Genomic DNA, 11951 nt, shown 5'->3' with positions numbered 1-11951 from the left:
TTCACCGAGATTACAGTGAAAATAAGGAGATGCATCATTTCTCCGTAAACCTTTCAGAAGCATCGGTTTATGGTTTCAATTTAGAAAAAGAAATAGAAACAAACCTTGTCAAGGGAAAGGAACATTTCATCGATTAATTACAACAAAAAGAGAGGTGTTTTCTGCAAAAACAACCTGGCCTGCGCTGCCATTGACTCTGGCAGCGACCTCTCACCCGTCACCGGTCACCCCACTCCCGTCTTCCCTTCCCTCCGCCTCCCTCCAATCACCCGCCCACCCTCAAGCCCAACAGCCAGGGAATTTCCTGGATGCGCAGGCAGGGCGCTCGACGGAATGCGTGAGCCAGACGCCGCCGGGCATGCTCGCCAGCCTCAGCTCCACGTGGGCCACCCCCCCTCCCGCTCCCGCCGGCCTCGCGCGTGGGGGGTGTTGACGTCGCCGCGACAGCGACGCGGGCGCTCGGGCGGGCGGGCGGGCGGTGGGCGAGTGACAGTGGGGAGCGGGAGAGAGATGTCACCCTCAGCTCGTTGTTTTCTTTTCTTTTTCTCCTCCCGTTGGACTCGGCCTCCCTATCGCCGCACCTCCGCCTTCCCGTCCATGTCACGCTTTGTTCGCTTCTTTTTCCTCCACCCTCCATCGTTTCTCCCCGTTTCGTCCCCCTTCCATTCTGTCGTGTCTCGTCCCTCTGCGGCCGGACGACGGTTCTGGCGAAAGAAGGCCAGCAAGTACGGATCTTTCCTGAATCCGTAGGCTCTGAACTGGTTAGTCTCGTTCTCTGCGCTTATTTTAGTTGAATTACGATGATCTTGGGTTGTTTCTGCCGTAATTCACTTGCTTCTCCGGCACTCTTAAGTATAATTCGGTAGTTGATGTCTTTTTGTGGTGAATTGCTGTGCTGAATTCGGTGCTTGTACTTCCATGCCTTGTGGGGACTGCGATGATGGCTTCTCTCTGTTCATGTGCAGGAATCGGGAGTGTGGCCAATGGCTGATTGGGGACATTAAGGTGGGGGTTGGCCCCAGTGAGCTCCGCGCCGGTCCCTGCTGTTCTTCCAGTCAAATATCTGTACCCTTTGATGCTGAGATCGAGGTACTTATACCTTGCTGTTTACCCTTTTTGGTGCTCAACTAATTCGCATCTACTTTTGGCAAAAGCTCGAATTGTTCCCCTTTCTAGTGTTCTGTTTTGCCTCATGATGGCTCGTTTGTTGCGGAACAGGAACTAGGGATACCAAATTATCTCCAAGATCCTCCTTAACCTTTCAAGGCTTCCTGAGGTGAACCATTTTAGTTTATTCCGAAGTCTCTTCTCCTTTGAAGGCACACTTGCATTCTCTACTGATTCTTTTTGTACTGGCTATCAGAATTTAGATTCATCATACCATGATAACAGCTTGATGTGGATTCGGTCAGTCACCAGTGATTTCTGCACAGCTTGAAAAAAACATTTATATTTTAAGAGGGCTACATCTGCATTTTGTGGTATTTGAGGCTCTCAAATGGTTTCCATGTATAGTAAATGTAAGAGACATGATAAGCTATTTTGTTGAATGTGTAGTATGCTTTTCGATTTAAGGGCTCCAGACCATACATAACTTGTATTGATTTTTTTTTCCCTTTATGAACTCAGGGGAAAATAAACAGCAAATATAGCTGTGTAGGTGATCAATTGCGGGTCTCTTCATTGTAATCTATGTAATATCATTGATGATATTTCCATCTGCAATTGTATTTTGCTGAATTAAAGCACAGTGGAGCATATCTGACCATCCTCAAGGTAAACCAGTCGATTTCTTACTCTAGTTCTAATGCAACTAGATTCTTTCGGATAGTTTGTCCTTGGAATATTCAGTTCTCTTGCCACTGGAGAATAGAGGTTATTTTTTGCGATTACTTGTGTGCATTTTGCATTCAGGATGGCATGCATATGAAATTTTCAATATTTCATTATTGTGGTGTCCCACAATCCTGTTTATGTTGTGATCTTGTCCTTTAAAGTAATGTAGAGTACACTACTGAGCCTGGGCCTTTTCTACATAATTGATGGTATTCAGTTTCAAAGAAAAGAGCACTCTGAACATTGTACAAGTAGCAACCAAATTTTGGGAGTGATTAATGCTAGACACGTGATGGCATTTTCAGTTTTCTCCAATGCTTACTGTTGGAATCTACATTAGAAGATAATAAGGAAATAGAACTGCAATACTATTGGTGAGTCATAAACATTGAGGATTGTGGTTGAATTTATAACCTATGAACGTGCTTGACTGTTGAAAATTCATGCGCCTTCATCTCTTCCTCTGAGGTCTGTGCCTACTATTGAAATGCACATTAAAAAATTGGCAAGGAAGCTGAAATTGCTATAAATCAGTGGATGAAAATTTTGGGGCCACAGTGAATTTCAAGCCTGTGAACGTGCTTGATTCTTCCACCTTCACCTCTTGCTCAGTGAGTGTCAATGTGCCTTGCATCGTACCTTCAGCAAAGACAACCTGATGCCTGTTTTGCTGGATGTGCTTATGTTCCCAATCTATGAACGTTTTTGGATTCTTTTGTATTATTGAAGGAGTGGGGCGCAAACATTGGACATAGTTTGGTGTCTGGTGGGTGTTTGGAAGGGGATAGGGACTATGTAACAGAGGAGAGGGAAATCTGTGAGATATATAGAACTTACATTCTATGGGTCAACAGCTGCATAAGAAATCTACAATGTGATATACAGACCATCGATGGCCTTTAAATATGAACTCATATGTGCATGTTTCCTCTAAATATGAATCTCAATGGACTTGTTTTCAGTACAGGAAGAAGGCTCTTGACCCTCCAGATTATAAACATGGGTTGGTTGAGTAAAATATTTAAAGGTTCAGTAAATAGAGTTTCAAGAGGACATTACAACGGGAACTCCCATGAAGGCTATTCCACCCAGCGCACTAAATCATATGTACTGCTCTGCTTTCATCTTATCCTCCTAGTATTTATGTTTACTGATGCAAATTAGTTAGTTTTAAGTAATACCTACTGTAAAAAAAAGGTGAAGAGGAGAATGATATTAATCCAAATGTGCTCCTTGATTTTATATGCCATCAGTAGCTCAATGTTTTTGATTAGTTAGAACAACAGTATTTTTTAATATATATATATATATATATATTGAGCAAACAGTATTTTTTAATATATATCAGGACTCATAACATAGGGCATGTTCCTCAGTCCTGAGAGGAAGGAATAGCACTGGACATGCTTTTTGCATACTTAATTATTCCTTACTTGATCATAACAAAAAAAAAATAGGGTGCACATGGAAATGAGGACGAAGACATGGATCATGCTATTGCATTATCCTTATCAGAGGAAGACCAAAGGAAGGGAAAGGCCATTGGTTTGTATTACGCTGCCTCATTTCTGTGTGTTTTTGGCTATTTCTAATTTAGAGGCAAATAAAGTGCATAGAAAATTCCTATTGTATTGTGTGGTTCTGTTACTTGTGTCCTTAAACTTGAGAGTAAATTTCAGATCTGCTAAACTGTTATCACTAAGAGCGGTTCTAAACCTGACGTAACCTAGCAACCAGTGATGAGTGATGACAGAGCACTGTTCTGTAATCAGTGGTAATGCATGTCGATATCCTTTGTGAAGCAATACTAATTGAAAACTAGTAAGCCACATCATAATTCTGTATAAATTCAAAATTTTGGCCCTTCATTGATTTTGCATGATGGTTACAAAGTCATATTTGCAACCTGAAACGGCATGCCATCTTTAATTACCATTTAAATAGTGCATACCTGCCTTGACCACATATACAAGTTCAGGGACTACATATGGAGTTGTCATGTTCGGGGCCAAAAAACAACATGACTCATTTTTGGACAAAGTTTTTATATGATTTTAAAATTTACTCTCTAGTAATTACCTGAAGTAGCAGACGGCTGGTTTTAGATTGAAATATGAGCATGTGCAAATAATAATATGCATAGTTAACCAGAACTATGAATGCTAATGCTTTGCCATTTTTATTTTGATTATGAACCAGATACGGAGCACCACTTAGATGAAGATGAACAACTTGCATGGGCTCTGCAAGAAAGTATGAATGATGGACCTCTTCAGAATATTCATTCAGATAACTGTTCATTGATTTCACATTATGATTGCAAATTCAAATTAGTAACCTGAAATTTCGTTTCATCTCTAATTACCAATTAAAGAAGGCTTGTACGTGCCTTAACCGCATATACAATTTGAGAGGTTAAATATGTTGTTCTCAAGTTCAGGGACCAAAAATAACATAACTGTTTTTTGGACAGGGTTTTTCTGTAATATTAAATTTGCCTTTTTAGTGATTACCAACAGAATAGTATATAGCAGTCCTTGATTGACAAATGAGCATATGAAAACGACTACTGTTGGTCAGAACCTTGAATTTTAATGTTCTGTCTTGTAATTATGAATCAGACGCTGGTCGCACTCTAGATGAAGACGAACAGCTTGCACGGGCTTTGCAAGAAAGTATGAACGATGGACCTCCTCGTCGGAATATTCCAATTGAAGATGTTCACTCAGAAAGTGCTCCAGCAAGTAGCTTGCCCCCAAATGTTTTCCCCACTAGTGGATTGAGGTATTTCTCGTAACGGTACAATATGATTCTTCACTAGTTGCTTCTACCACTTTACATAATCTACCTTCCATTTAGCAACAAACTTCTTTGTTATTTATCTTTTTAAAATACTAGTAAGCATAAACACATTCTGCATGTCACATTAATGCGGTGAACAACAGTTTAGGAGGATACCTCTGATAATGAGGAGAAAAACCATCCTGAGACATTAGTCATCAGATGTATTAGACTTGGTTCCATTGCAGTAGCCTTTTGGTCTCTCATATACAAGGAGAAAAACAACTCTGGATTCTAGGGTAGGTCTAGGATTTGAGTTTGGAAAATGTTTGGAGAAGCATCATTTGCTCTGAAAACATATTATGGCTGCAAACTTTTTTTTCTTAAACACCCAGGAGAGCTGTGTATCTTTATCTTAAGAGGAAAAAGGGTAGATAACCCTTACATACATCCAACTATCCAAGTCCATACGCATGCACACCCAGGTATCACAAATTACATTCACGCCGGTGCTAAATCTGAAAAACTACCAGGACTAGATCAAAAATTAACCGGCATCCAGTGGTAGTGCTGTCAGAAGTCTATACATTTAATAGTATAGAATTATATGGAGGATGATACTTCTCGAAAATCTATATGTTTAATAGTATAGAATTATCTTGACTGGATATGCAACATGGATCAATTGTCTTGTCTGGTTATCTGAACCTTCTTTTCAGTGATGTGGAATCTTATTATCTGATTTTTCTCTCCATTTTCTCTTGTTAAGCTTTTCTGTTCTGTAATTTTCTTTGTTTGGGGTTGCACCACTACCTTCTATAGGGTTTGTGCTGGATGCAAAACTCCAATTGGTCATGGACGGTTTCTCAGTTGTATGGACTCTGTTTGGCACCCCCAGTGCTTCAGGTGTCATGCTTGCGATAGACCAATATCAGAGTATGAGGTATAAAATCTAGAACGTCTCTGACATAACATCCTTCCACTTCACAAGATAATTAACACAAACCTTTCTTTTTGGAAGTTTGCTGTTCATGAAGACCATGCATACCACAGGTCCTGCTACAAGGAGCGTTTCCATCCTAAATGTGATGTTTGCAATAGCTTTGTAAGCACTCTTCACTTCAGTTTGATAAATGAGCTTGAAATTTTATTAGTAACTAATTCTTTAATTTTGATTATACATTGAGGTTTTCTTCCCACTGATGGCATTTTGGTAACCAGATTCCCACAAATAAAAATGGCCTCATTGAGTACCGGGCCCATCCTTTCTGGATGCAGAAGTATTGCCCTTCCCATGAAAATGATGGTACACCTAGGTGCTGCAGTTGTGAGCGAATGGAGGTTAGTGTTATGTTTATGTACAGTTATATATGTATTGATGGATTTATCAAAAAGGACTTGCCATTCCAGCATGCCATTTAAATACTTCAACAGCTGCATTTGTGTACCTGTTTTCAGAAATTTACTTGTGAATTTGATGAATTGTATTATCTTGTGCCACCTATAATGCCCATCTTCATGACTGGTGATTCCAACGACATTTCCTTATTTTATTGTATTGTTGTCAATCCCAGCCAAAGCATAGTCAATATATAACATTAGATGATGGCCGAAGACTCTGCTTGGAGTGTCTGCATACTGCAATTATGGACACCAATGAGTGCCAGCCACTATACATTGATATTCAAGAATTCTACGAGGGTATGAACATGAAAGTAGAACAACAAGTTCCCTTGCTTTTGGTTGAGCGTCAAGCTTTAAATGAAGCTATGGAAGCAGAGAAAATGGTAAGTCATATCTCTATCCATTATCATGTGGTATACATAGCTACATCTAATATTATCCTTTTACTCTCGTTGACTAGGGACACCACCTTCCTGAAACCAGAGGTCTCTGCCTATCTGAAGAACAGATTGTCAGAACTGTAAGATCTTAAAAACATTTCCTTGTTCCGCTAAATTGATTTCCTGATTTGGTGATACTCAAGGGCATTTACGATTTAATGTAAAATAACATATTATATTGTACAGATATTAAAAAGACCAATAATTGGACCAGGCAACAAAATCATAGATATGATCACAGGACCTTACAAACTCGTTCGGCTGTGTGAAGTGACTGCAATTCTTATACTGTACGGGTTGCCAAGGTATTGTTTTCATTATTAACAAACTAATTACAGTTAATTTTTGTTCTCTTTTGATGAGCGCCTACTACTAATACATCAGAAGGCACGCATGTTTTCATTTTCATTGATTTGACTGCATGCAGGCTGCTAACTGGCTCAATTCTAGCTCATGAGATGATGCATGCCTACCTCCGACTTAAAGGTACTCCGGTTTTGCTTGTTTATTTTCATTTGTGGCATCCTCTTCATATTTCTGTGTTTCCAGAACAGCAGTATTTACTATCTTAATACCTTTTTTGTTTTTCGGTAGGATACCGAACCCTGAGTCCAGAGGTTGAAGAAGGCATCTGTCAGGTTCTAGCTCATCTGTGGCTTGAGTCAGAAATCACATCAGGTTCTGCTAGCATGGCAACCACTTCAGCAGGGTCATCATCCTCTTCAACATCCTCGTCAAAAAAAGGTGCAAAGACAGAATTTGAAAAGAGACTTGGCGAGTTTTTCAAGCACCAGATTGAGACAGATTCTTCCGGGGCCTACGGAGATGGGTTTCGAGCAGGCATGCGAGCCGTTGAGCGGTATGGCTTGAGAAGTACCCTTGATCATATCAAGCTGACGGGGTCTTTTCCGTACTGAAGCTGGACGTTCCTTCAAACATGGGGTATAGATTTTTGAGAACTCTTGGTTCCAGTTACACACACCAAAGGGTATATATCGTCTACAGCACACAAAGTATAGGCAAGAAAAGAAATAAGGATTTAGTTATACGGTCCATTGTAGAAAAACTATTGTTTTCCTTTTAGACAATTATAATTGCACAGTTCACACATGAATTTAAGTGGTCTTTAGCTTGACCAGCATGTAGAATGCTATCACTTAATGCAAAAGAAAGTCGAACATATACGCTTTCCTGTGTTTGAAGTGCAAGTGCTTGAATGCTCTGCTCTTTTCAGTTTCTTGCTTTTCTTTGTGATTCCAGTGTTTCGATCTTTTGTTGGTTTACTCTTATATTTGTAAAAGGACGCTTCAACTTAGAATTTATTTGAAACAGATTTGTCAGTTGAAGTCATTAGGTGATTTTTCACTCATGATGGTTGTATGATGATACCAAAAGTTACCAACTTTATGCTGAATTCTTTTTGAACGAACAACACTCGACGAGTGTGTTTCTATTAATATAGCAGAAAAAATACAAAATTATATCCCTGGGAGGATATAATCAGGGGATAAAAGAAAAACACACACCGGCAGGTTGGATTGGGACATCAACACACGCTGTAAAGGACTCAACTCAAACCACTCAGGTTGGTCGGATTGGGACATCGACGCAAACCGCTCAACATATCTCCACAAGACAACTCTGCTCAGTCAGACTCAACTCAGACTCAGACCCACACACTCCACGTCGGACGCGGCACCCACCAACAATAACGCCCACAAATCGCCTGTAGCGTGACCTTGCGTCGACAGGAAACCGAAAGAAGCAGACTGCACCACACCGAGAAGGCCACCGCCATGCGGGATCCTCCGCAGTAATGCCGCTGCAACACCACACTCCACCTAACAGAGTGAGACCACCGAATCCGGGTATCTCGCGGGCTACCTCGCAGTCGCCACCACGATAACACAACACACGGGGGCCTCGCCACATCCGCCGTTGGACTCCATCACGCTCGCGTCGCCTCGAAGGAACACCACATGCGGGGGCCTCGCCACACCCGCCTCAATACTCGTTGTCACGGATCCGTTTCCAAAGTCGCCGTCAGGGTGAAGAGCAAAGTTGCACCGCTTCCCTAGATCCCCAACTTAGCCGAGCCGCCACCACAGGTCGACCTCACCACCTTGCTTCACACGCGCACAAAACCTCTGCTGTCATGAGAGCAAACCAAAGAAGTCACTTGCGCCATCTTTCGACGATGTACCGCACCGGATAGCCCAGCCAAGCTGAGCAACCCGCCACGGTCCGCTGCAAGCCAAGTCGTCCCATGATATCGATGCCGCAAGCGCCGTCCTCCGACGCAGTCCCACGTCAGCCGCCGCAGTCCGCTGCAAGCAGCTACAACCGACAACAATATGACAACCTCCGGCCGCTACCATAACCACGAACGTCTCCACGTGGGCTTGGCAACACCCATCAAGCTTGCCACGCGGCGGACTTGCCATCCCCGGCTGTTGCCATCCATGACCAAAGGACCAGCAAAGCCAAAGCCGAGTTGGTTCTCTTGAGACGACGCCTCCAGGGAGGATACGACGCTAAATGCGCCGCCGTCACTCATCCAAGGACTGGACAGGGTTTTCACCCAGAGAAACCTGTGCAGCAGGGTTGTATCTCCAACATGACGCCCCCAGCAGGGAAACGACATCCTAGGAAGCTGCCGTCGTGTCCACCGGCAAGAATGTCGGCGAGGGCTTATGCCTGGATCACCCAAGCCCCCTCTGCACGTACACAGCTCGGCACTCCCGGACCACAGCCACGGCATCCCAGCCGGGATGGCGCCGCCACCGCACCTCCACACGCCATGCCGCACCCCTCCACCTCCGTTGCGCTCACCGCGAGCCGAAGAAACCGAAGAAGTGATGCCGAAGAAGCCGAAGCAGTGGCGCACAGCTCCCGCACTGGCTTGCTCGCCAGGCAACTGCCGCCACATCATCGGCCCTTCTCCTGGCGCCTCCACGGCCTCCCGGCATGAACTGCAGGGGGCAAGCCCCCACGTGGCCACACCGCCATGGCCATCGTGCCCAGCACCTCGCGCAGGCGCGCCGCAGGGCTGCCCCAGCGTTGCCTCGCCTCCGTTCCCTGACACATCCTCGTGCCCGCGACCTCCTCGGACCCCCTCCGGCCTGCCGCCGCCTCGCCGCGTAGATCCGGCCACGGGAATGCCGGATCCGGCCACCAGGTCACCGGATCCGTCACCTGGAGCCGCCGCCATCACCATGGCCGACGGGGTACCCCAAGGCCAGCCCGCAAGTTCCCCCGCCCCGGAATAGCTGCGCGTGGCCGGAACAGGGCGAGATGCCCCGCCGTCGCCGTCCTAGAGGCCCGCGCGGGCTTCCGGCTGCCCCTCCGGCGGCGGCGAGGGAACGGGAGAAGAGGACGGGGTTGGGGGCGGCACGGTGTTGGGTCGCCGCCCGAGTCGCCCGAGCGGGGACGACGCGGGGGCTTTTTTTTTGTCACACCCGCCCCATCTCTTCTTTATGCTGAATTCTTATAATTAGTGAACGGTACAATGCTTTGACAAAAGCAAGGAAAGAGGTGAGATAAACGAAACTGTGGACCGACCTGCATATGAACCACATCACAAGCATGCCTAGTCAGATTAGCAGAGCTTCACTGCAGGCAAAGCCTTTTTTTTTCTTTGCCGTCCAAATGCTCTCTCATTGAAACATGGGAACCTACCGGCTTAGGAAACAGTGTTTCGTGTTTAGTGGTGACCTTCGAATTTTATTTTTCAACCGGTAAAGTAGTAAACCCTGATCCTGATGGATACTCCAAAAGGCAACTCTTGAGCTGGAGAAGAAAACAGAATCAAAACAGGTTGCCGCATCACGCTCTGCGTTCCAGCACTCCGTGGCCTTTGCCCATCGCTCCGGTGACCCTTGAATTGTGGCAGTGTTGCTCTCACGCTCACGCAATTACCAGCCCTATAAAAGATCAGTGCCTTCATGTTAGGATTATTTGTCTCAGTCTATGGGTAGGTGACACCTCAAAGACTGCAAGTCTCATGAACTGATGAGTTGGTAGCACGCGATCGAGTTGCCAGATAAGATAATTGTTGACTACACTGCTCTTACATTAGAAACCGATATCTATCGAGTGCAAGTAGTAGTAAAAGTTTAGATCTAGCTCTGGTGTGGTTCAGAGTTCTTTTTCGTGAGGTTCAGTGTGGTTTAGACCTAACGAAGCGACTCCAGAATTTTTTTTTTATTTCTGAAAATGATATGTTGCTGCAGGAGATATCCAGAGATACCATTTGACTTATCATTAAGTATAAAAAAGAATTTCGCCGAACAGACATTCTATTTTTTTAAGAAATATACAAACTATATGCATTTTACCTCATGCATTTTATTTATTGGTTGAAAAGCCTCCTCCCAAAAGATTCCAGTAAAGAAACAACATGTTGGGTTTGTTTTAGACAGATCATGGTCAAGGAACCCGGAGCATCATCTATTTGACCTATGTGACTCACTTGATAACTTGATCACAATATCATACAAGATGAGGAAAAAATCAATCAAATAATTTCAAGCCTCGTCGAAAGTCAATTATTGACTGTCAATAGCTGGACCAGTGGGGATTTGGCCGTGTGAAAATTTGAGATGCCCGTGGGGCTAGGACCTTGTGATGAGTGATTGAACAACACAGTGTGCGTGTGACGTTTCTCTTGGTTGGTGTCGATGCAGGTGATAGGTGGAGACTGAACATGCGGCGACGTGTGAAGAATGAAGATATGATGCCACGCCGATGGACTGAGAGCGGTGAAGGGTGGATCAAGACTTGCGTTCGAGGGATTTGAGATCGTGCGGTGTATGTCTACTGTACCTGACGACACAGCGAGAGAACGTTGGTGGACGGTTTCTTGGTTAAGCCACAAAACCAAGATCCCGGACGTTCGTTGCGGCGGACGTGGCTGAAGACGGGGACAATTGTCGATCGCGAGAAGATTCCGGATCGTCGTGCGGCGAGATCACGGGACGCCATGGTGCTAGATGGAAGGATCGCGGACATCGAGATTGTTTGCCGTGGAGGATGATATTGAGTGATACGCGCCGATTACGTTAATTTGATTTACGTAATGGCAAATTTGTAATTTAGGTAGTGCCACCCTATGGGTTATAAATATGTGGCACCTAGGATTGAGGGGTATGCGTTTTTAGGGTTTTTGGGCGTTTGCTACAGTAGCCGCCGTGAACAGTTCCGCGCTACAGTAGCCGCCGTGAACAGTTCCGCACTACAGTAGCCGCCTCCCTGAAGCTCTTCTTGCGTGCACTCCTCTCTCCAGTCTAGCCTAGGGTTTAATTCCTAGTGAGGGATTTTTGTTGATCTCTCTAATCAAGAGAGGGAGGACGATCGGGCGGAGGCTAGATGCAATTTTGTAAGAACAAGTACTTGGTTTAATACTTTATCATTAAGTATTGTTCTTCGTTTCATTGCATCGTGCTTATTTGTTCTTCGTCAGGTTTATCGTCGGTTTCAATCTAGGTTTTC

The 11951-nt window shown here is 44.4% G+C and overlaps 1 protein-coding gene across 20 annotated transcripts; it reads left to right on the top strand.

Annotated features, from left to right (window-relative positions):
* The first annotated feature begins 511 nt into the window (after positions 1-511).
* On the top strand, positions 512-7663 carry LOC120650325 (protein DA1-related 1-like). Of its 20 annotated transcripts, none has more exons than XM_039927414.1 (18): positions 512-761; positions 966-1089; positions 1219-1276; positions 1364-1520; positions 1630-1776; positions 2142-2210; positions 2804-2943; positions 3294-3381; positions 4036-4089; positions 4458-4620; positions 5440-5560; positions 5639-5722; positions 5839-5958; positions 6192-6404; positions 6482-6541; positions 6648-6766; positions 6889-6947; positions 7056-7663. In XM_039927414.1, exons 7-18 carry the CDS (start codon positions 2836-2838, stop codon positions 7376-7378), a joined length of 1512 nt encoding a protein of 503 aa, XP_039783348.1. In that variant the 5' UTR covers positions 512-761; positions 966-1089; positions 1219-1276; positions 1364-1520; positions 1630-1776; positions 2142-2210; positions 2804-2835; the 3' UTR covers positions 7379-7663. The 20 variants fall into 20 exon arrangements, with proteins under 20 accessions (XP_039783348.1, XP_039783347.1, XP_039783337.1 ...); XM_039927413.1 differs by having other exon boundaries at positions 2799-2943; XM_039927403.1 differs by having other exon boundaries at positions 2305-2943.
* Positions 7664-11951: the final 4288 nt, after the last annotated feature.

The sequence above is a fragment of the Panicum virgatum genome, chromosome 9K (assembly GCF_016808335.1).
Source record: "Panicum virgatum strain AP13 chromosome 9K, P.virgatum_v5, whole genome shotgun sequence".
Lineage (NCBI taxonomy): Eukaryota > Viridiplantae > Streptophyta > Magnoliopsida > Poales > Poaceae > Panicum > Panicum virgatum.
This window is presented reverse-complemented; position numbering and strand designations above follow the sequence as displayed.

What these genes read in the sequence shown, in the direction of transcription:
- LOC120650325 (XM_039927403.1), top strand. Translation starts at nt 2,752, where the DNA reads ATGTGCATGTTTCCTCTAAATATGAATCTCAATGGACTTGTTTTCAGT. An exon ending in AAGGAAGGGAAAGGCCATTG is followed by an intron (nt 3,382 to 4,035) that starts GTTTGTATTACG and finishes ATTATGAACCAG; the next exon opens with ATACGGAGCACCACTTAGAT. An exon ending in CTATGGAAGCAGAGAAAATG is followed by an intron (nt 6,405 to 6,481) that starts GTAAGTCATATC and finishes CTCGTTGACTAG; the next exon opens with GGACACCACCTTCCTGAAAC.